General features: G+C 41.3%; 1 protein-coding gene across 4 annotated transcripts in view; it reads right to left on the bottom strand.

Moving 5' to 3' along the window:
* Positions 1-25,879, bottom strand: part of PDLIM3 (PDZ and LIM domain 3) — a 53,744-nt gene that overhangs the window by 21,964 nt on the left and 5,901 nt on the right. For all 4 annotated transcript variants that reach the window (XM_053256849.1, XM_053256850.1, XM_053256851.1 and 1 more), the window contains exons 2-3: positions 6,597-6,748; positions 3,741-3,825 (exon numbers count right to left, since the gene is read on the bottom strand). In XM_053256849.1, the coding sequence (XP_053112824.1) occupies positions 3,741-3,825; positions 6,597-6,748 (237 nt within the window). The remainder of the gene's footprint in view (positions 1-3,740; positions 3,826-6,596; positions 6,749-25,879) is intronic.

The raw sequence follows: 25,879 nt of genomic DNA on the forward strand, positions 1-25,879 counted from the left end.
AGCCAGCTCACACATCCCTACAAATGATGTCACCGAAACTTCAGGGTTTTGGTTTTTTAAACACTAATTTCAATGGAACTCACTTCCCACTAAATGTGTTTAGGAACAAGGTGCTTGACACAAAGACAAGTTACATATATATAGTCAGGAACTGTAAGTTAACTTTGAGAAACGTTTAATCAACTATTTTTTAGCTGGGATGGGAGGATGAATGTACTAAATAGTATGCACTATGAATGTACTAAATAGGGTCACCCACAGTGTCTTATTGCAAAAGGGTATCTGTGTCACTGCAAGGAGTCCACTTTTAATTTTCATATGTTGGGACATCATCAAATGCGCAAAATATAATGGCAAAGCAAACAGAAGCAGAAACAATATAAATATAGTCCAGCTCTTGTGTTTATTGTATGTAAATTAAGTTCAAAATTTCACTGATCTGTCTCAAAATTAACTAAGAACTGAAGATTGGTTTTAAGATAGTAATGACAGCACATCATTTTTGAAGTCTAGCATAACTATCATTGACAAATTCTTAGGCATGTTTTGAATTTTGCAAGCATCAGAAGATCTGTTTAAAAAAATTCAGAAGTTGGCCTATTTGTGGCTAATCAAGATGAAGTCGTTTTCAAGACTGAAATTTATGTTTTGAAGAGACCATTCACACTACTGTAATACAATGAATTACAGTTTTTAAAAGTGGTAATTTTGGTTTTGGCAATATTTTTCTATGTTAATTTGTTACTCAGATTTCAAACAAACAATGCACTGCACAGCAGAATTCCCATGACCTGAACCTTAATTTCCCAAAATTCTGATTATTCAAATTCACTGTGTGGTACTCCAAGCAAATATCTCAATTTTCTCTACATTAATTGATCTGGAATAATAATCACCCCAAGTCTGTAATTTCAGCCATTAACACCACTTTGTGCCACATTCTAGCCATTAACATGCACTGAAGAATAGGAAAAAAGCACCCTTTTAATTATTCTTTAACTGCCCTGCCCTGTCCTGATCCATTTGAGGAGATCTGCATGTGTAAGCAGGCTTGCACATGTGTAATACTCACTGAACTGGAAACTACTGGCCCAAACTAGATGCATCCAAGTGAGGCTATAGTCTGTTTACATACTTCATTGCTCTGAGTGGAATGTGTATTCAGATGTGCATCCACATACACCTTAGTTGCATAATTCTATTTATTTAAAATATTTATATCTCACCCTCCCATGTAATGCTGTTTGAGGCATCTCACAAAAATGAGCACCTTCTCGATGCACAATAGCAGGACTCTGAATTTAACCACAAAGGCTAAAATAGAGGTAAGGATAAATGCTCTGCTTTTATCAACTCATGAGCAGGTGCACTATCTAGACAGGGCTGCTCATCTTCAGCCGTCCTGCAGATGTTGGCCTACAAATGTTGGCCTTGGATCCAAATCTTATAAGACAGGTTATCCAAGTGTTAGTGACATCATCTACATAGGAGGGGTTTGGTTGTCCAGCTGTCCTGTGTGCATAACAAACATACAAGGAAAGATGCCTTTTTAAAAAAATGTGACAAATCATTACTGTATGCCATGTCTTGTGTTATAATTACAGAATACCCACAGGTTAAACTGGTTAGGAATATTCTTTAATTTTGAAGAAAACCAGAGAAATAGAAACCTTAAGTAAGTTTAAATGGGGAAGAAGAGGAGGAGGAGGAAGAAGACTGTGGCATTTCAGTACGAAATAAATGTAGGGTCTAAAGGAGAGATGCCTATGGTGCAGGATTCATGTAAGAGCCCTTTTGCAGAGAAGTATGCTAGCTACAGCTACACTAAGCACAGTGGTTCACATACTGTGCAGTGAGCTGCTGACTGAAGAAAGGGGTGTGCTTGCTGTTTCCGAGCCGCTCGATGTGGGTGGGCTGCGGAGTGGCTTTGGAAGCAGTGAGTGCCACTCTCTTTGTTCGGCTGCTCACTGCGCTGTATGTAGACCAGTAATTGTTCAACATTCATTTCCCAAAACTGTTTGATATACTTATTAAAATGTGTTGTAATAATATTCTAGTTTTCAGTCACCATGGTATATAGACACTTAGATAAGAACAGACAAGGAGCACACTGATGCTGCAATCACAGAACCCCAGCAGGCCCACAACATGGCACTAAAACAAACAGCTACCAATGGGCTGCTTCCCATGTCACCAAGTTCTTACATAGGGGGAAAAAACTTCATGTAGGAAATTGCACAACTCCTTACGACAGTGAAGTCATAATGTGTGTCCATGATGTATGCATGCACATATACACACATCATGACTACATTTAGATGAGCCATTGGCTCCTGTGCTCCTATCTCCCCTTGGATGTACAGCTCACTACATTGCTTCCTGTCTCGATCAAACTATTGTTCAAGCAAGGTCGTCAAACCAGGAATGCAAACCATGGCTTGATCCTAGTTTGTAATATGGGCTTAAAGGTCTTACTGATTGATTGATTGATTGATTCATTCATTCATTCATTCATTATTTCTATTGAATATACTACTTTTCTTCAATGATCTCTAGGAAATTTATAGGTTCATATAAAGACAAACTGTGGGTTTATTGAAACAGGAATAATGTAAATTGTTAAGCTTAATAGGTTGGTTGGTGGGGAGAAGGTTTTCAAGCCAGTGGCTCTCAGTTTTGGTTTGGAGAAGCAGCCCTGTACAGCCACTCTTATCTGCATGCAGTCTCCCCGCACTTGAAACAAACACATATGAACACAGAGGTTGACAATGGTGTGGCATAGTGGCCAAATACGTAGCTAGGAAATCCTTGGTTCAAACCTCATCTCAGCTATGACCTCACTAAGTGGTCTTAGGTATGATGCCATTTTCTCAGATTTGCTTTCCCTCCACCCTGCATCTGCAAGATGTGGAGAACAACTGAGGAAAACGCTGATGGGAAAGGAGGAGGGCAGAGCCACTTTCGAAACCCAACAAAGAGAGGTGAGCTTCAGAAGGTGCTAAACACCAGGGTTCTAAATCATATGAAGGAAGTATCCATGCAGGGGCGTAGCAAGGTTGGTGGGGGCCCAGAGACAAGATTTTAAAATGGGCCCCTCATTGATATACACACACAAACACACTTCACAATATATCGTGCACTCACACTCACATCCCCATTATGAATACGGTGAATATCTAGTTCACATTGAATCTAGTATTTTTACTCTCTGCTCCTGCCAATCCCCAAGAGACTCAACATAATTCATAGGGGGTGCAACATGGGCGGGTGGGGAGTCATGTGATGTGCCTCTGGGGGGCCCCTCAAGGCAGTGGGGCCCCAAGACGACTGCCTCCCCTTACCTAATGGTAGTTATGGCCCTGTATCCATGGGTTCAGTATTATGCTCTTCAAACAAATACTGTACCTGAGGATGGTGTTCCCCCCCCCCCGAGCAAACTGGCATGGGGGGGCATGGATATCTGGCATTGCATGTTCCCGTTCACTGTCTACGAGGTTCAACATTCAGGGGCTTAGAATGCTTGAGGATCACATTCAGATGTGAGAGTTTAATAGTTTTCTTTGCTCCTTGATCCAAAAGATTTGGAAACCATTCGTTGGTTTGTTCTAGCATGTATTTTTACTTTTATGTTAAGTAGTTAGTAAGAGAAGTTGGCAAACATAATTAATAATTAAGAAGCTGGTAAGTGACTAAGATACTGTATATAACAGCTATTCTGCTGACTCAAAAACAATTTCTACCTGTGGTTCAGCTTCCAAGTTTACTTTGAATGGATGTGGCTTGCCATCTTCTGATATTTGTGGAGACCACAGTTTTGTTTCTGCCCTGCAGTTGAGAAATTAAGAATGAAGAATCTTTACATCTTATACATTCATATTCCATGTGCTATGCAATCCTAATATTCATACTATTTTCTCACAGTATGAGCCATGTCCTCTTAAAGATATTGTAAGTTTAATTTACATGTTAAATTGTACCTTTAAATGGTGGACAGTACCAACATAGAAGGCTATTGATAGAAAGGAAAGAAAGTGAAGGTCCAGTTTCTGTCTAGAAGGGATGTGACATTTTGCACTTTCCACTCTTGGTTGTTACCTGTGTTATTTATATGTGTTTAAAATTTAATGTATAGAACTGTGTGTAGAGTATGTGCAAGAGGTCCATTAGCAACAGCTGTAGTGTGACATCTGCAGGAGGGACAAGGAAACCCTGCTTGGAATGCAGGAGGCACAAGCAATTAGAGAGAGAGAGAGAGAGAGAGAGAGAGAGAGAGGGAGAGAGAGGTGAAAGTTACCGTAGAAATCAGTTGGTTAGTTGGATGACAGTTGGTCAGACAGTGAGAAGGGAAGAAGGTGTGCTGGAGGCTTGGAAACAGAAGGGTTTTGAACAGGGGAGATTTTTCTGGTGAAGAGTGAAGTGGGGCTTAGGTGGAGGCAGGGGTGAATCTGTTCTCCACTGGAAAGAAAAACCAGTGCCTGTTCAGGAGAAGACCTAAAAGTCCTCAATAGGGAGGCCGAGCAGTAACTGTGTAACCAAGCAAGGCACTTGAACCCCAGAGGGTAGAAAAACAGTTAACATTTCGGTAAGCCATGGGTTCCCAACCCTTGGTGTTCCAAATGTTGCTGAACTACAACTCCCATCATGCCTAGCCATATTTTATTGTAGCTGGGGATTGTGGGAATTGTAGTTCAGCAACATCTGGAGTACCACAGGTTGGGAACCTCTGCTGTAAGCTATGACAATGTTTTGAAACCACTACGCCTATGCATGGAATTTGTAACCATTGCACATAAATAACTTTTGTTAAACAATAAATCCTGTTATTTAGTTTTATCAAGTGCATTTTGTTTCCTCTCGCACCTCACCTGAAGAGACTCTGCCACAGTACTACACAAAGCAGCAAGAAGTGTGAGTTTGTCTCAGATCCTGCCTAATCAGATCTGACGGGCGGCAGCAAAGGTACCCTGAAGTAGGGTAACCCCTCACAAGGGACAATTCCAAAGACATTTAAAGCTGTATCATGGCAAAAGCAAGATAAAAATAATTATGAATGGCAATAGTTTTATATTTTTAAAAACCCCTGAATGTATAGAAAATGGAAGGAATCTAGAAAGATAGCTGGAAAATATGGAATGACCTCATAAGAAAATAGTAAAAGACCATGATAAAGCCCCCCATAAAACAGTGGGATTGAAGGCATCATTATAAAAAGCAACCCAATATTAAAACATGATTAGATGTTAAAATAGCACAATCAGTTAAGGACAATTACTTGCATCAAGAGGAGTGGGTGGATTTCATCATACATTACAATTGGGAGAAAGACAAATTGATGGTCCATTGCTTAATGGGCAAGGTGAGCTACAATATATTATAAAATGAGCAAGTACTCATACCAGCCAACATGCCACTATTTCCCCATTTACCTGAATGGGAAAATAGGGACATGTTGGCAGATATAAGTACTTAGAATCTATTTGAGCCAGCATCTTTCAGGCTGAAGACCACTTTCGCTGCACTATGCCTCATACTCGCCACAGGCACACACTTGCCGGAGGCTTTGTGCTCTTATCCCCTTATTATTTCCAGCTTCCCCACCCTCACCTGCTCATTGGTTAATGCTGATCCTGGCAAACTATCCAGGTCAATTTCCAGTTCATTCTCATATTAATCCTGGGCAGGCTTATTCTGGTGCTGGTGTACTGGAGGAAGGACCCGCCAAACAGGCTTATAATGTAGTCATGGTTTAATCAAGGCAACACAGACTAGGCTACTTTGGGCTCCGACACATCGATATTGTTAGAATTTGAAAGCATTGCTCTTAGCATTGCAGTAACCTCTTCTGGCCACTAGAGGCATGAGGAGTTATGTTAATAGGTTTATCTTGGTCAGTTGAGAGTCAGAACTGTTTTAGTTGTTGTTGAAGAGTAGTGCCTGTTTGGGTATATTGTTCTATGTCTCTCTCTTAATATGTGATGTTTTAGTTTCTTAATAAATATTTGTTTTTTGAATGCAACCTACTATCTCCATATAGTCTCTTGGGCTAAACTTCTTTACCAACAGAGCATACTCTGCTGTGTGAGCACATTAATGTTTCTTCTCACACCCCTCAACAGATATAACTTGCGCCTCCTCCTTTGTCCTGTAATTTTCAAAAGCAATCCGGCAAGTGGCATAGAGCCAAACTAGATATGCCTTTAATTACCTCGTTGGCCTTGGCATACTTGCTCCCCACTCCTGTAAACACCACAAGTAGACACTTCCAGTCCAGATTAGGACAACAGCAAATTGGGGGTTTAATCCTACTGCCATTATGGTTCTGATCTGGACTGGGGGCTATTCACATGATATTTGCCCAGGGAGGGAGCTCCCATTGGAGCCATGGCAGGGCTCCAAACCTATAACCCTCTGAGGCTTTTTTCATAAACTATCTGAATCTAGCCACTGTCACAAATCATGCATTACACAGATACAGAAGGCCCAAATACTTAGGATTTCAGATTTTCAGACATCTTAAATAGCTTTATGACACACATGCCTTGGATAACATGGAACTTTGTGGAAAACATCAATTGATTATTGGAATCTAAACATACCTCTCTATTTTCAGACAGAGTTGATGTGATGCTGCTTTAATTCTCTCCTGTGCATCATTGTGAGTCATGTCCTCTGTGCTGTAGCCATCAATAGCTATAATGACATCACCAGGGCACAAATTGGCTTGTGAAGCTTTGCTACCTGGAGTTATCTGAAAGAAATACAGAATGCTGTTTTTAAGCTATTTGTTGATCTATGTCCACTTAAGGACCCATATAAGTAACTATGCTTGTGCTCTATTAACTACATCCATTTCATGGGACCGATGTTATACCTACTATGCGATAGCAAGTTGTTACCACTTTTAAATTTCCATTGATGTCAATAGATCTCCCACATAATAAAGATCTAGAATTATGGAGCTGGCTACTCATCTCCTAACTCATTACATTCAGTACTATGACTCCAGCAGTCAGACCCATCCAGCTTAATCTAGAGTTGGATGTACATTCTGAAGTCTGCAGACAGCTTCTGCGCATGAAACATCCCCAATAATTTCAGTAGAGACTACCTGCATAGAAAGTTTGTCCAAGTAAGGGATTGCTATGTATGCATCAGAGCTACTGTGCTCCCCACAAATCAGGAATATAATGTGGAAATATTCTGCTAATTCCAGTGGGATTTTGACAATATTGAGGCTTGTGGTATCAATGGGCTGAAATCCAAGTTCTCTGCTTTCATTGATCTGTGAATCATATTGGCAGGCATGCAAGCATTACTTTCTAAACTTCTTTGTGCTGGCCAATATTTTAGCAGAATTCAAACAGCATTATCTTATGTACCTTGCATTCCTATGAATGCAAAACAAAATCAACGGATAAAGAAATCTGGAGAGAGCGCTCATTTTTCTTGTAAGGCTGTGAGAGTACTAGCCTAAAAAATGCTGATGGTGTCAAACACATTTATTCCTCAAGCCTTCTTTTTATGCTGTGCTGGGTATTCCACAGTCATAAATGCTTGCAACAGCATACTCATCAGCAGGGTCTGCATAATATCTGGCCATACACCCATGACTGCATGCACACACTACAGTTTGTGAGTTCATGCATGGCATGATGAAATCAAACAGCTTAGAGACAGAGCACAGCCTGTGTGCATAGAAGGGTCCAGGACTAATTGTCCCCAGCTAAAGATTTCCAATAGCACAGCTGGGAAAGACCTTTGCTGTTGCCAATGAGGGCAGACAACTGTTATCTCTGAATCTTAGTATGTCATAGCTGTACACCCTGTCCTAATTATGTAAGTCCTATTCAATAAGTCTTGCGATTGGGTTGTTAGACAACTTGTCATTAGCAAGCTAATTCAATTGCAATATAGAGTCTTCAGGTTTCTAATTCCTAACTTTTGACTTCCATGGTGCAGGGAAATGCTATAGTGCCATAATCTAGCACAAGGTCATGATCCAAACTTGGCATTGCTAAATCCTATGCATTTCAACAGCAGAAAATTAAGAATGTGCTTAACTCTCTCACTTAAATCAATGGTTAAAATGGTCCTCAAGCTTAATGACCATGGAAGGCATTGGGATATCGCTATTGCAGACATGGAAGCAGCAGTGGTTGTTGACCAAACGCTGTACAAGTAGCATTCCCATGGCTTTCCCATTGTGGTGAAGAGCCGCTGGTCAACAATGTCCTCAGCAGTGGTACTACAATGCTTTTAGTCACCATTAGGCTTGTGGATCATGCCGGTCAATGAGACTTAGAAGTGCTAATTTTGGCTTGACTGTACCCTTAGTTTGTTCTTCCCATTTAACAATGAGCAGCATCCACAGCCAGACTGGAACTTTGACAGGTCAGAAGGCTGTATTTATATGAACTATTTAATATATTGTATAACTGGGTATTGTTTTTATGAATTGCTGGATGACATATATTATTTAGTGCTATCCTTATTACCATAAGATAAGGGGTGGTGGGGGAACCATACATCAATAAGGTTGTCAGCTTTTATTCCTAGCAGGGCTATCCTTTAATAACCTGCATGAGAAGTAGAATTCAGCAAGTGATTCCTTTCCTTTTAAAATTCTCTGCTCATCACGGAGAAGGAAAGGATACCTTTTCATCACATCGGGGGGAAAATCACCCTGCATATGGAAAGACAGGATTTCAGGAAAAAGGCTCTAGCCTAGCAATCTCTCTTTCACACTAGTTCCCACCCTGGCAATGCAGACTGTTTTTGATGAAAGGAGAGTATGCAAATATGCAATCCCCCACCTGTTGTCTGAATTGGTACATTCCAGGAGTGGCTGTTAACACATGGGATTTGGAAGATGTGGAAGATGTTGCCATCTGTTGTGCAGTGAACTGTACTGCAACATTAAAGGAGCATCCTCCATGGCAGCAGTCAAAATATATTTTGAAGCAGAGTAAACATCAAAAGGATGAGACTAGACCTTTGTTTTGCCAGTTTGAGTGTTCTTGTACTATAAGCTTTTGGAAGCAATTTCCATAATTTGAAATATAGAAGGTATTGTAGATCTGGTTCTAAAGTGCCTCTTCATTCAAAGTAGCAGCTAACCAGGCTTGGTGATGCCCTCTGTGTTGCTGTCCGTGTTTGGTTGTCCAGCACCTGTGTGGACTTCTGAAAGGAAGGGTTTCAGAACCTTTTCTCTGAGGGCTCAGTAGATTCACATTTGGACATGATTAATACAAACAGCAGGTGTGAAAATCTTTCATGCCTTTGCTTTCTGGTTAATAATGTTAACATCGAATTTATTGACACACTTCTCCCACTTGCAGTTACTTACTTGGGTTTTGTCTTAAAACCAACAGTTAGGCCTGTCTAACCAGTGCCCCAGCCATTTGGTACCTGAGGCAATTGCCTCACCTTGCCTCATGAAAAGACCACCCCTTCTGTTCCCTGTTCTGTGCCTTGAGTTGCTTATTTGTCACACTTGACTCCAGCCAAGATTCACTTGATGCTCCTGAATCATAAGCCCCATTCAGACATTATATTGTACAAGTGTACAGATATCTGTACACTCGTACATGTTTTTGTGTGAATGACTCTACCTGGGTTCATTTCTAAAGTGAACCTGGGTAGAGGCCCCTCATATGCATGATGCAGATAGGAAGTGCACTGCTGTACTGCATTTAACATAGCTTGTGAATCACTGTACCTGTGTACAGATCTGCAGCTGTTTGTACACTGTACACTCATTATACAAGTGTTGAACATAATGTGTGAATGGGGCTTTAGTTGGCCATTCCAGTATGGGAACCAACAGCAACAGATGTTTCTAGAGCTCAAAATTGTGCAAGTTGAACAGAGGAATTCAGCTGCCGTGCACTGGGCTAAGTGGTCTTTTCAAAAGGTTGAATATAGACCAGTGGCCAAGTATAATTTCTCTGGGCCCAGTACAAACTTGTAACATGCGCATACATCCAATCCTACCCCATCTGTGCAATCTCAAGTTATTAAAGAAAATTTTATATTTTTCTTCTGACATGTAATATGACTATATATAATGACTATATCAGTATATAACCTGCAGTTCGTGTTAATCAAGTCCCCAAGTTATTACATTGCCTGAGACAGACTGCAAAAGGGCTTTGTCTGTTTTGGAAAACTGGCAGACTGAATGGTGTCATTCAGCTTCCCTCAGTTCACTCTATTTAAGCTCCTCAGTTCTTCTATAATCTGGAGATCAGAGGCCTAACTAATTCATGCACAAATGTTCTGAGGCCTGTAAATAATACCAACAACATGGCTCCCCTTGTCCCTGAGACCTCAGTGTTCCCAATTATTATTATAGTGCTGGTCCCTTTTTCCTGTTGTCTGTCGACAGCCACACTCTGTTGGTCCCTTCTGCCTGAGCAAGGAAAATCAGCGGGAACAAAGAAACTGGTATTTGTAGTTACTGAGGTATGTATGGTGGTGCAGATTTGTCTGTCTGTGAAACAAATGTTCTAGAGTTTCCTGTTAAAAATTTCCTTCTCTCCCTCTCGTAGGACCTGAGTGAGTAGCTCACCATTCAAAGCATTGTTTATTGTGTTATAATACTGTTTCTGACAGGCTTACATTTCACAAGTTTTTACACACAAAATCTGGACTCCTCATATAGATACAGGAAAATAAATTTGCATAAATATCCTCAAGCATGATGTCCAATTTGAATTTAGTTTCACTCCCACCCCCACCCCACCTCATGATAAATGAACTTGTCCAGGCTGTAAAGTGTACACAGTAAAGTATACTTAACCCTCCCAGCCCATGCTTAGGCCTTGAGACTGTGCCGTGCTGTGTCCCTGGAAGTTTAAGTGTATTCTGCGTGAATATGCATAGGAAAGGGGAATAGAGGGGAATAAGACTTCTACAATGATCAGGAATTTCTGTCTTCACCAATAAATGAGACTGTGCCATTCTGAACAATACTCCAACCAACCCTCTCTATTATGAGGGGGAGGAGCATCTCCCCACCATCTGGTGTGGATCTCCCTCAGTACATACATAGGAACATAGGAAACTGCCATATACTGAGTCAGACCATTGGTCTATCTAGCTCAGTATTGTCTTCACAGACTGGCAGCAGCTTCTCCAAGGTTGCAGGCAGGAATCTCTCTCAGCCCTATCTTGGAAAAGCTAGGGAGGGAACTTGAAACCTTCTGCTCTTCCCAGAGCGGCTCCATCCCCTGAGGGGAATATCTTGCAGTGCTCACACATCAAGTCTCCCATTCATATGCAACCAGGGCAGACCCTGCTTAGCTATGGGGACAAGTCATGCTTGCTACCACAAGACCAGCTCTCCTCTCCTCTCCATTAAATACTATGTAAGGTTGTATTTGAAGTACCATATTTACCAGAACTGAAGAAGACTATGAATTTAAGACAAGACCCTTTAAAAGCAGGGGTTAAATACAGGTTATACTTGCATTTACTCAAAAGGTTCAGGTCTCAGAATTTAAGATGACCTCCCAATTTCTAATATCCAAAAACTTAGTGGGGGCAAGGGCGGGGCTAGTCTTGGATTCAGGTAAATACAGTACTCCCCCAGATGGCAAGGAGAAAAGTGTGCCCACACTCCTCCCCACATTATTAGGCCAGACATATTATACCCTATATGTAAAATGTGTACTAGCCCATTGTGATGCATATATAGTCTCCTGTAATGCCAAACATAGAGACATCCAACTGTGATTGGCCGTAAATTCAGGACAGACCATAGAAAGTACTTTTGCAGAAAATGTATTATTAATATATGAAATTCTCCGCCAGTGTTGCAGGTTATGGTGATGGCCACTGCCATTAGATGGTTTTAAAGGGGGATTAGATGAATTAGATTAGAATAGACTAGCTGGTCTTGTGGTAGCAGGCATAAATTGTCCTCTTTGCTAAGCAGGGTGCACCCTGGTTTAAATTTGAATGGGAGACTACATGTGAATACTGTAAAATAATCCCCTTAGGGGATGGGGCTGCTATGGGAAGAGCATCCTCATGCTTGCATGCAGGAGATTCCTAGTTCCCTCCCTGGCATATCCAAGATAGGGCTGAGCTAGATGGACCAATGGTCTGACTTTGTATACTTCAGTATACTTTGTATACTTCAGCTTCCTATGTTCCTGTGTAAGATAGGTTTATCAACAGTTGTTTGCTGCAATGCCTAAATTAAACCTGCAGATTCAAAAGCAGCATGCCACTAAATATTAGTTGTTGGGGAGTAAAGAGTAAGTCAAGTCTGTGCCTTCATGTTCTGCTTTTGGATTTCCCAGAAGCACCTGGTTTGTCATTGTTTCTAACAGTATGTGGAACTAAATGGGCTTTGGGTCTGAACTAGCAGGACTTTTCTTATGTTGCAAGACTTTAGAACATTTATAAACATAGCTTGTCATGCTTCGGACTAAGTGACTCTCACTATTATTTTTTCTCTTTTTAAATGACAAAGATGCGGTGGGAGGAGAGAGGAGAAGGAAGGGAGAGGGAAAAGATAAAGAAAACAACCACAAGGAAAGAACAATGAATACACTCTGGCGCATAACACCACAAAAATGACTAGCTTGCAAACATGTTGCTAGTCCATCTGCCCAGAACAGCCGGAAGTGTGGGGCGGGGTAGTCAGGATAGTTCAGGGGAATGGCCACGCTGCAAAATTGAGGCTGAAAAGAGAACAACTTTATTATCAATATAAATCAAGAGCAGCAGCATTTGCACAACTCAGTGTCTCAGTTTTGGACACAATGGCCTCCTTCACACATAACAGCAATCCGCAGGTCCAAAGGACCTACAGTTTGCCTCCATTCCTCCCCGTGCACTCCTAGATGATTTGATATACAGTCTGGGAGATTGCAAAGTGGGAGTCACTGGTTGTGCATGCAGCATGAAGGACAGCTTTGACAGCCAATTAATTAGGAGGGGGGGAGGAACTTCCTACCCTCAACCCTGGCAAGAACATGGGCGGAATGTGGACAGCACGATGCTGCCTTCAACCCTGAAGTCTCAGCAGTGAAACTCACTTCAGACCTAAGATGACATTTCAGGTTTGGGGGCTAAAACTGACCTATGGTTCTGCAATGAAACCATGGTTTTCTGCATTTGCACTACCATGAAATTTAATTTCTGGCATGTTGGTCTCCGGTTTGCCATTATGTGTGAAGGCAGCCATTGCCACCTATGGTTGGAACACTAACATAGCTGAGCCAGTTCAGTATGTGGATAAGCATGGGTACACACATGTCCAACCACACCCAGTACACTGTAATCTATCGGGGAGTAGTTCATTTCGGGAGTAGTAATATATTGGGGGTGTAGTTCATATGAGTCACCCCCTAGGCGCAGTTCAAATACTAGAAGAGCCAACATGGTATAGTGGTTAGAGTGCTGGACTAGGACCGGGGAGACCCGAGTTCAAATCCCAATTCAGCCATGATACTAGCTGGGCGACTCTGGGCCGGTCACTTCTCTCTCAGCCTAACCTACTTCACAGGGTTGTTGTGAGGAGAAACTAAGGAGTATGTAGTACACCACTCTGGGCTCCTTGGAGGAAGAGCGGGATATAAAATGTAAACTTTGTTACCATTTTTCACTGTAGTATTTTCACTCCAGTACTATTCAAATATTTCACCCCAGTACTATTCAATAGTATAAATACTATTCAAATAGTATATTCAAATAATACAAATACAGTACTGTTCAAATACTATTGCTGCTCCAGACAGTCTTGGAAGAAACTGATTATTGAGACCCATTTCATGGCATTCGTGTGGGCTACGGCGGGGTGGGGTGGGGTGGGTAGACTGCCTTGGTTGTCCTGATGGATGATTTCCAACTGGGAATTGACAGAAGGAGTGTGACGCTGTTGGTCCTTTTGGACCTCTTGGAGGCTATCAATAGTATCGACCATAGTATCCATCTGGAGTATCTGAGGGGGTTGGGAGTGGGAGGCATTGCTTTGTAGTGGTTTTGCTCCTACCTCTCAGGCAGGTTCCAGATGGTGCCCCTTGGAGACTGTTGTTCTTCAAAATCTGAACTTTTATATGGTGTCCCTCAGGGCTTCATATTATCTCCAATGTTGTTTAACATCTACATGAAACTGCTGGGAGAGATCATCCGGAGTTTTGGTGCAGGATGCTATAAGTATTCTGATGACATCCAAATTTATATCTCCATCATCGGGAGAAGGCATAACCTCCCTAAATGCCTGCCTGGAGGCGGTGATGGGCTGGATCAGGGATAACAAACTGAGACTGAATCCAGATAAGATAGAGGTACTTATTGTGCAGGGTTTGATCTGCCTCAGGAGATGGGTTTGATCTGCCTTGGGAGATGGGTTTAACCTGCCTGTTCTGGATGGGGTCACACTTCCCTGGAAGGAACAGGTATGCAGTCTGGGGGTGCTTCTAGATCTGAGCCTCTTCCTGGTGTCCCAGGTTGAGGGGGTGGCCAGAAGTGCCTTCTATCAGCTTTGGTTGATATGCTAGCTGCATCCATTTCTTGAGATAAATGACCTCAGAACAGTGGTACATCTGCTGGTAACCTCCAGACTGGACTACTGCAATGCGTTCTATGTTGGGCTGCATTTGATTGTAGTCTGGAAACTGCAGTTGGTCAAGAATGCAGCAGCAAGGTTGGTCTCTGGATCATCTCGGATAGACCATATTACTCCCATATTGAAAGAGCTATGCTGGCTGGTGATAAGTTTCCGAGCAAAATGCAAGGTGCTGATTATAACCTATAAAGCCCTACAGCTTAGTCTCAGGGGATTTAAGAGCAGATCTTCTCTGCCATGGACCCCACCATCCATTGAGATAATCAGTAAAGGTTCGTATGCAGTTGCCACCAGCTTGTCTTTTGGATACTCAGGGACTGGCCTTCTCCATTACTGCCCCAAAGCTTTGGAATATGCTCCCTACTGAAATAAGAGCCTCCCCATCTCTGATAATGGATTAAAAGTCCTAAAAGATTCATCTGTTCACCCAGTCTTTTCATTTAATACTGTTTTAATAGTTTTTAACATTGTTTTTTTAAAAATAAATTGTTGTCATGTTTTAACTTTTTCTGTTGTCATTTGTATTGTTTTATTGTAAAAACAACCGCACTCTACCTTAGAGAGTGCCTTCTTCTGTATGATCCCCATCGCACATTGAGGTCATCTGGAGAGGTCTATCTCCAGTTGCCACAAGTACATCTAGTGGCGACTTGGAACCGGCCCTTTTCTGTAGCTGCTCCTGGACTATGGAATGTACTCCTGGCAGATATCTGCAGGTTAAGCTTGCTGTTGGCCTTCAAGAGAGCCCTAAAAACATATTTGTTTGGCCTGGCCTTCCAAGGTTTTAAAATTGTTTTTTCAAGTATTTTAATTTGTTTTAAAGGATTTTGAATTGTTTTTATTTTATTTTGAATTGTTTTTGTTGTTTTGAGCATTGTGTTTTGAATGGTGTGTTTTAAAATTATTGTACACCGCCCAGAGCCTTTGGATGGGGTGGTTTATAAATGTAACAATTAAATAAATAATAAATAAATTGTAAACTGCCCAGAGATGCAAGTTTTGGGTGATATGAAAATATGTTAAATAAATAAATAAAATAAAATACTATTAATTCAAATAATAGTAGGGGTAAAAGAACCAAGTCCTTGATTCTTTGCCTGTTCAACTAGAATAATTTCTTAGAGGAAATATATGAGAGGCTATTTATAAACCAATCCAGGCTTCTATGGGTTTTTTTTAAAAAGTGTGCACGGGGTGTGTGTGTGTGTGTGTAAATCAAAAGTGGGAAACATTGCATTTTAGGAGTAAAGATGTGACCTGGGCCTCAAAGCTACTACTTTAAGTCGTTCACAACAATGTTTTCTTGCAAAAGGCAGCAATTATTCATCAGTATAATTTGTTTCTTGCCCAGATGAATTATCACCTCTTAAAATGCTTTGATTAGTCTGCCGACTGTTCTTCTAGCACCAGTGCTATTTATTTCAGGGGCCTTGAAGCACTGCAGCCTGATGAAGATTGGGCTGCAATTCAATCAAGTTCTATACTTAGCTTGACTGGATTATCTGCCACAAGGTTTTACATTTACTTGAAACCTTTCAGAGGGATGGCTTAAAGTGTTTGCTTTGGGAAACCACAGATAGTTTTTTTGGTATGACATCAGTGCTCTAGAAAAGCATCTGGTGACCTCTTCCATCTCTCTCCCTTGTTTTACCTTATGGTTGAACGGCTACTCATTCAACCACAGTCTGTTTATAGCTTTGTGGGAATAGGAAGTTAATTATAAACTATATTGGTGTCTTAATATGTCTTATTTTTGAATCATCATGTTGTCTAGTCACAATCTGAAAGGAAACTGGCATAGGTATTTAAAGAAAATTAATCTTGAAAGATGTGAACTATCACAGTTCCCTTTGAATTCAATCTACAATTCTCTTAAAAACCAAGTAGGTAGAAGTGTTGTATTCTATCTAGTAATCTTTTGTGTTTTATTGTTTGGATGTGTGTCCTAGTAGGGATCCTGGGACAGGATGTCAAACAACATAGTGGATGGACAAAAATGCCTCCTTAAGGTTTTCTAGGACCCCCTCCCATGTGCTGTGAATTTGGTTTGTGTAATACTGAACTGTAAATATGAGCCAGTGTGGTGTAGTGGTTAGCGTACTGGACTAGGACCGGGGAGATCCAAGTTCAAATCCCCATTCAGCCATGATACTTGCTGGATGACTCTGGGCCAGTCACTTCTCTCTCAGCCTAACCTACTTCACAGGGTTGTTGTGAGGAGAAACTTAAGTATGTGGCACACTGCTCTGGGCTCCTTGGAGGAAGAGCGGAATATAAATATAAATAAATAAATGCAAATGTTATTAGAGGAGGATGCACACACAGAGACATGGTGATTCCATAATTTTTGGCAAATTGGCACATCAATCATATATGCCACCCAGAAGAAAAGTCTCACAAGTCCTTGTTAATACACATGCGTGCGCGCGCACCCCCCCCCCCCCAAGGTCAAAGTGTTAAGTCTTACAATGTTTTAGGCATAATTGTCCTGATCCAATTTTTCTTTGTGGGTGCTTTGATGAGTACATAGATGCTCCTCCCAGCCCTCATGTTCCCTAGCCTTCACATTCAAGAAGGGATGTACAAACAGAACTGTTTCCTCCACTGAAGCGAATAAAGGCTCAGAAGCTCTGTGCATTCATCACAGTGTACATGGACTTTTGTCTAGGAGCAAAGTTCACAATCTACAGTATTTTTACTCCTGTGAGCAACGTTGGGGCTGCTCTTGAGAATGAACTGCAGACTAAAGTCAGTGTATTGAAAAACAAGCACATTTTTAAAGCCAAGATCCAGTTGCTCCAGAGGAGTCCTGTTAATTTTATGTGGGTGATTCAGGTGAATTAGCTATACAAGCCAGTTAACTCAGAATTCATGAACCTAAGATAATTGAGGGAAACTAATTTCAACAGCAGTACTCAGTTACAGCTTGATCCAGAAGACCTGGATTGGCTAAGACCTTCCAAATCAGGTCAGGATTAGGCCTGTGTTGATTGAGGAGCAACTTTATTGAACTGTTATGCACAAATGAGAAAAAGTTTTTAAAGCTGTGTTACAGAAAACAGATGCTAACATCAAAACACATCTATCAGTAACAGTACACAATATCCATCTACATTTGCTTTTTAATGTAAACATGTCTCAAAATGCTGACCACACTATGCCTTGGAACAGACAATTAATTACTCTTGACATACAGCTACCAAAACTACTTGTCTCAATAACCAAACAATTTACTTCTCAGTAATTCACTATAAATGTAGCTTCTTTTTGTTAATACAACTTTAAACTTGACTGAGTATACTCTAAACAAATGCAGAGTAGAAGCCAGGCGTTGCTAAAATACTTTTCATCAGAGATAATGGAAACTCTTTCCCCCTTGTTATTCCATAAAAGGCAATGAGTCCAAAACCATCCAGATATTTGCTATTGTTTTTAGAAAACGAGATGGGTTTAAAATGGAGTTTTCTCCAGTATTTTTGTGTGAAATGCCATACAGATGTCAGTTCAGTTTTAATATGCATTTGTACTTTTTACAAAAATCAGAATGAACTGAGTTCTGGTGAATCTGCTGATTATTTAGAGTAGTATTTCTTTAAGAGCCTAAATTTATTACCTAAAATCTAACAGAAGTTCTGTTTTGAAGTACTGCAACCTATTTAGGCTTGCATAGGCTCCAACTAGGGATCCTAGGGCTATTGGATTAGGCAGTATAGAAAGTCAGTCTATCTATCTATCTATCTATCTATCTATCTATCTATCTATCTATCCCTGTTTACTAAAGATGTAAATCACTGCTCCCATTTGGTCTCTGTTTTTGCCTTTTGAAGATGCCTCATTCAGCCCCGCCCCCCCCCCCACAAGTGAATTGCTAAAATTGTCATTCTTGAGGATTTAGCTCGCTCCCGAGAGTCTCTAGGAATTCTCCAAGTGGGTGGGTGGATGCATATCCACCCACAACACTAAGACACTGTGCAGCGTACAGCATTTAACAGATCTAAGCCAGTCTTCAGCAATGTGTAATAGTGGGTGAGTAGGGCTTGGGCAGTAATCCTCGGTATAAGAATTAGTTGTTACAACATTTCGATTTGTGAAATGTTGGAGGGAAAGGGCATAGTTCGCCTGCTTTGGTAATTTGGAATAATGTAGTCTGCATGCACTTAGTTACTTAGTTTCCGTTTGTGGAATCATACCTCAGAATTGTACATCACACTTCCCGTTGCTCAGCCCTGCCTCCCGCACATCATACACAATGCCTCTCACGTTGCTTGGCCACACCCCCAGCATTTTTATTGGTGAAATGTTGAAAGGTATGAACTTGCTGTAAGTATTCAATTTTTCATTCTGATTCCTATATGGCACTATTTTAACTGGTTAGTTAATTTTACTTGTAAAGTCCAAATTCTTCAAAGAACATGAGTTTCATTCATCATATCCCATGAAATTGAAATTGCCCTCCTACAGGCCATGCGAATATTTATGCATTATTTTAGCTATATAAACTATCCATCTATTTAACATCTTTTTAAAAGTTCCATTTGTTATCATGGAAGATAATAGCTAAGCATATGCTTAACCTTCCTCCCAAAATCAATTGAACTTCATTTAGTCAGGAACATTTTCAGCATTCTTTACCTCACCTTTCAGAGGCTTTAAAGGTTGCAGCCAATTAATACTAATAAAACTATAAATAGCAGAGGGGGAATAGTGACAATGTTACACAGTTTGCAATCACCAAATGCCAAAAATAATTTATACAAACCTCACGCTACTGAAAAATGCCAGCTCGCATTAAAATGTATGAGAGAAGAGAAACTGGCAAATATGAGCTAGGTATGAGTGCTGATCATCAGTGACACCCAACAGCTGGGAACAGACATTTTAATGATAAAAATGTAACTTGTGAGAACTGAATTCAAATCCCCATTCAGCCTTGAACCTCACTGGGTGACTGTGGGCCAGTCACATATCTCTCAGCCTAACCTACTTCACAGGGTTATAGTGAGGATAAATATAACCACGTACACTGCTCTGGGCTCCATGGAGGAAGAGCGGGATATAAATGTAATACATAAAAATAAGAATAGTATAGGAAAATATAGAAAAGTCAGTTTGAAGCACCGGGTCCCACTGATGTTGCCGACAGTGACCACGATCCACACCCCAATCCATGTGAAGGTGTGGAGGTTTGCACAAGGATGGCTGTTAATTTGGACTGTTCATCATGACTTTTTTGCAGTTTTCTGCATCACAGCATAATAAGCAAACATACCCCTATGGCAGACATTGTACGGAGATATTTGTGGGCTTGACATAGCTTCTTTGAATTATGATCAATGAATTAATCCTAAATTTATCAACAGTAGTTTATTATAATACTTCTTTGGTACTTGCCCACAGGGGCATATCTACGGTGGGGCAGGCAGGGCACATGCCCTGGGCACCACTTGAAGAGGGGTGCCATTTTTAAAAATTATTATTTTTTAAATGGCCACCAAAAACAAAATGGCCACCGTGCATGCTCAAATGGCCTCTGTGAGGCCCTAGGCCATGCCAGGTCTCGCAGAGGCCATTTGAGCATGCACAGCAGCCATTTTGTATATATATATATAGCCATCACGCATGCTCAAATGGTCCCTGCAAGGCCCTAGAGGCCAGCAGGGGGAAGGGGAACCTTTGCAGACCCCCCACCACTGCAGTCTTTAGGAAGCCCCCCGAAGGGGCTACAGGTAAAAAAAATTTTAAAAAAAATTTGATATAATATAAGTCACTGTACACATATTCAGATTGGCACTATGTACAGAGAATCAGGGCTTGTGAATACTGAGATGAAGCTTATGAGCTAGGATTGTATTCATTTGCTCATACTTTGCTTCTTGTGATAAGTGAGTTAAATGTGATGTCTTAATAATATGGCTGTTAATGATGAATTTGTCTTTGAATCAGTGTGAAATCCTTAGTATTAAGGCTCACTGGGAGTTGCTCTCTTTCTCTCATTTTAACTGTCTTTCTGAAATACTAGAATATATTCCAAGTAGTGACACAGTTTACTCTGCATATCCTTTAATTATTTTCAGAGTATCTGGGAAAAGTCAAATTCTCCATTTATTTTTAAAATGATGTAACATTTTAAAAATAAATAAACATTGATGTAACAGTGATGCTACAATGCATAGTAGAGAATTAGACAGGCACTTCTGTTTAGTTTCCCAAGTACACCTCCACATAGTATTTGGGTATTTCATGAGCCCCAGCATACTGAAATTTGTAGTTTTCCAGCATGTTTTAGTCTGGCTACGCCCACTGCTTAATAGTTTTTGAAATATTAAAAGATTAACGATCTTGACTTGCATTTTTCAGCTGATATTATGGTAAAGTTAACTGAAAGATGAGTGTCAGATGTGTGGACAGTGGACGCAATTTCAGTGCTTGCCCTAGGCGCTATTTTCCCTAGATACGCCTCTGCTTGCCCATCAGAAAATTAGACCAGTATAGGTTTAATATGAAAACTCCCTGAACCAACTCTTTATGCTTTCTATAAACTCAAGCCAGCAACATGGTTGCTTATTCCAATCACACAACAGTCAGGAGAGACTGTTCATAGCCACCTACATTTAATCTTTCAGTTGCTGTGTTATTATGTACAGCCAATTACATGTCATTATTCTCCACAAGTTCCCTTATTAGAGGCTGAATCTGCAATGTTTGAACATACCCTAAATGTAAATCAAATCAATCTTTATTACGGTCATAGACCAGCAAAAAGTATAAAGGGTGATTACACATTACATATTAAAAGTAAAATTAGATATTAAAGGTCTAGGGGTGCACAATATACTGAAAGACTATTATAAAAGACTATAAAAATCAGAAATAGAAGTATAATTTAAAATAGAACTATGGCTGTCTAAAACAAAGTAATACCACAAACTAAATGACCCTTAATGGCAGTGACCTGAAAACTGCAGTTAACAGGAATGTTAAAAAAATGGGTACAAATATTTATAAAAGGCATCATAAAAACATCATTCTAAAAAAAGGCATAAAAGAGAGAAGCATCAATGCATTAAAAAGTTATATGAAAAACATGGAGGCATAAAAGGACATATAAAATCATACAAGGGCAACTATAGACGTAGTAAGAGTTTTATCCATTTAGGGCAAGGAAAGAAGCCAAGAAGCTGTAAGACTGAAGAACTGTAGGAGTGCCAGAAAGCGCTCTGAGGCAGCAGGCAAAGGTGTGTCTTGGAACTTGAAGGGCTGCTCTTAGGAATTTTGATTGCATGAGCTCAAAGGGGGCAAATTTGGGAAAGGGGCCCAGCTGGGCACTGTAGAGAAGCTGTGCTAACGGCTTGGCTTCATACAATTTAAGCACTGTGGGAATATAATGGCTGCCTCTTGTCCAGAGAAACCTAATGATAGCAGAGGTACTCCTCTGCACATTTAATGTAGCATAGTCCCCGTGTGTCTTCCTAGTGCCAGTGGAGTGAAGGACTACCCCCAGTTATTTAAAACAAGGAACCTGCTCAGTCTTGTGACCTTTTATAGACCAAGTGCAGATTATAGCAAAGGCCATAATTTTGGTTTTATGGTACTTAAGTTCCAGCAGATCTTCCTTGCAATACTGTGCTAAGGCCCTCAATGCGCGTTTGAGGCCAATGGGAGTCTTTGAGAGTATTGCTGAATCATCTGCATATAGTAGGGTGGAAATATGGGCTCCTGCACGTTTAGGGGGCTGGAAATCTAGGTTGTTGAGTTTGCCCACTATGGTGTTAATGTAAAAGTTAAATAATAGTTGGGCCAGTATGCAGCTTTGGTTTACACCCTTCCGTGTTTTGATGGCACTTGTGAGATGTCCCTGGGTATTGCTCCTCACCTTGAGTGATGTGCTGGTGTGAAGCATTCGTGTTAGGTCTAACAGTTCCTGGTCAGTTGAGGAGGCTTCCAGCTTCTCCCATAATTTGACTTGCGAGATAGAGTTAAAAGCCACTTTAAGGTCAATGAAGGCTACATAAAGGGAGGTTGTGTTGCAGGAAGAGTATTTTTCAATAAGATGCTGGAGATCCACACTGGTCGATTGTGGCTCAGCCTTCCCTGAAGCCAGCCTGTTCCTCTGCCAGCAGATTTTCCTGCTCCAGCCAGTCCCGTAATTTCCAGTGCAGATGTCTCACATAAAGATTGCTAATTGTGTTGAGCAGGCTAAGTCTGAGTTGTGTATGAGTCTGTAGTTGGCAGGGTCATTCTTCTTGCCCTTTTAAAAAATTGGAATAATTGCTGTCCCCCAATCCTTGGGGATATGGCCGTGTGTATCAATAAAGGTAAATAGTGAGGCCAGAATGGGGGCACACCAATCCAGGTTGTTTTTAATGGCCTCAGGTGGAATCAGGTCCTCTCCCGGAGCCTTCCTGGTTCTCAGCTGGGTGACAAGGCTCTTGCTCTCAGAGCCTAAATGTAAAGATTAGCACATGGAAATGCCTCCCAAAGAAGCTGTGCCACTATTCCCTTCTCATCAAGAGATACTAGTTAAATATGACCCAATTGCATGGCCTATTTCCCTGCATAGATTAGTCAAGAACATCATGGTGGTGGTGGAGTGGAAAAGCCATAGAAAGGAGAAAGGGTTAAGCAGTCCCTGCTTCTTCACTTCAAGTTGTTGCTTCTTTAAGTTGCTTTTTTCTAGAAGCAACAACCAGGATACAGGCTCTTATTTATTTTATTTACTTACTTATTTGTTTATTTATTGATCATATTTTTATACCGTCCAATATGTGTATCTCTAGGTGGTGTACACAATTTAATACAAATATAAGAGTAAAACAATTAAAACAATTCCACAGAACAAAGAAGTCAAAACAATTTCATGGGATAAAAACAAACAGTTTAAAATTAATTTCAGTTAAAAGAGCAGGTGTGTCCTGAGGGTCTTTCTAAAAGCAAACAGAGATGCAGATGCTGTTATTTTGACAGAGAGCATATTCCAAAGCCCTGGGGCAGCCACAGAGAAGGCCCAGTCCCAAGTTGCCACCAAGCGTGCTGGTGGCAACCGTAACCGGACCTCTCCAGAGGATCTCAATAGATGACAGGGTTCATGACAAAGAAGACACTCTCTTAAATACCCTGGACCTAAGCCATTGAGGGCTTTATAAGTAATAACCAGCACTTTGTATTTCACTGGGAAACATATTGGCTGCCAGTGCAATTCTTTTACAGTTGGAATTCTATGGTTCCCTTTGGGTTGTCTTAGAGACCAATCTGGCTGCGACATTCTGTACTAATTGCAGTTTCTGGACTATATAAAAAAGGCAGCCCCACATAGAGTGCATTACAGTAGTCAAGCCTGGAGGTTACCAGCATATGCACCACTGTTTTAAGGTGATTTACCACCAGAAATGGGCATAGCTGATGTATCAACCAAAGCTGTTAAAATGTGTTCCTGGCCACTGCCTCAACCTGAAAAACCAGAGAGAATTTCTGAAAAATCAGAAGCACTCCCAAGCTACATACCTGATCTTTCAGGGGGAATGTAACCTCATCCAGAACAGGTAGATCTATACAATCTCTCGGGTCCAGACACCCCACAGTCAGTACCTCTGTCTTAATTGGATTCAACTTGAGTTTGTTATCCCTCATTCAGCCCATTACCACCTCCAGACAGCCATTTAGGGAAGTTATGTTATTTCCCGATGAGGTCAATGAGGAGAAATAGATTTGGGTGTCATAAACATACTGATAATACCCTGCACCAAACCACATTCTCAGTGGTTTCATGTAGATGTTATCATATTTGCGTGCAATATGTAGTTTGGCCCTTAGGACGGTGTTCTGTTCTGCACATGTATCTTATTTGTGATTGAACAAAAAGAATGAAGCAGGAGGACCCTTTCTACTCCTCAGGTTATCCCCTAATATTTTAATATAGCATATATCCTAATTGCAGGTAGTTGAGTCCCTATCAGTTTGGAAGTGATGTGGGGTTACACAAACATAAGGTAGCAGTTTCTACATATTCAGAGGTCTTCCTATATAAACATGTCTAAAAGAAAGAAAAAGGTAAAACTTCCAAAAAGCCTTGTGAGCTCTTAAATAGAAAACTATAACAACTCATTGTTTGGAGAGAGAGAACTCCTGTCTTTGCTACTACCTTTTGTGGTAGTAAGTAGTGTGTCACTTTTGTGGGTGAGGGGAAGTGCTGCTACCCAATCACAGTGCTGCTACCCACAGTGCTGGAGAGGAGAGCTGGTCTTGGAGTAGCAAGCATGACTTGTCCCCATAGCTAAGCAGGGTCTGCCCTGGTTGCATATGAATGGGAGACTTGATGTGTGAGCACTGCAAGATATTCCCCTCAGGGGATGAAGCCGCTCTGGGAAGAGCAGAAGGTTTCAAGTTCCCTCCCTGGCTTCTCCAAGAGAGGGCTGAGAGATATTCCTGCCTGCAACCTTGGAGAAGCCGCTGCCAGTCTGTGAAGACAATACTGAGCTAGATAGACCAATGGTCTGACTCAGTATATGGCAGTTTCCTATGTTCCTACCCAATCACAGCTATGCTAAAATCCAGGATTTCTTCATTGCCGTTCTCTCTTTTACCCTGGGGGAGAAAAAAGTGGGGGTGGGATCTAACGGAATATGAAGCCAGTCAGGTTGAGTGAGTCTGCGCTGGTTCAAAATACATATCTTTCAGCCTCCCAGCCCCTCTGCATCATGTGGGACAGGGGCATGTGTGTGCACATCTCCTCCACATCTGGTGCACTGCCCCACTGCCAAATCAGTGTGTGAATCAAAGTATTCAATTTACATGTTGAGGGGCAGTTTTAGGGGCGTAATTATAATCAGGCAAGGGGAGGCAGTTGTCTCGGGGGCCTGCTGCCTTGAGGGGCCTTCCAGAGACAAGTCACATGACTCCCCTGCCCGGGGTTCATTCATTAGTTCTTCCAGGGGGGGAAATGATTTTTTTGTTCCTGAAAAATCCTTGCTGCGGGGACCACACACCATACTCTCTCTTCCTCCCTCCCTCCTCCTTTCCCCACACCCTTTTTTGCTTCATTATCACACCTGTGGCTCCTCCTCCTGCTGACCTTCCCCGTCCTCATTGGCTGGGTGGGCGCTGCGCGTGAGAGGCAGAAAGGCGCATGATCTTTGCTTTTGAATATGCCAGCGGCGGGAGTGAGAGAGACCATCGCACTCAAAGCGCGCCAGCCAGCCAGTGTGTGAAGCACAGCCCGCCTCCTGCCTATCCCTTTGTGACCGTCCATCCCCAAAGGCCACTCTGACTGTGCTGTTCCTTAGGGACGGAGGGACTGAGAGA

The sequence above is a fragment of the Hemicordylus capensis genome, chromosome 5 (genome assembly GCF_027244095.1).
Source record: "Hemicordylus capensis ecotype Gifberg chromosome 5, rHemCap1.1.pri, whole genome shotgun sequence".
NCBI lineage: Eukaryota > Metazoa > Chordata > Lepidosauria > Squamata > Cordylidae > Hemicordylus > Hemicordylus capensis.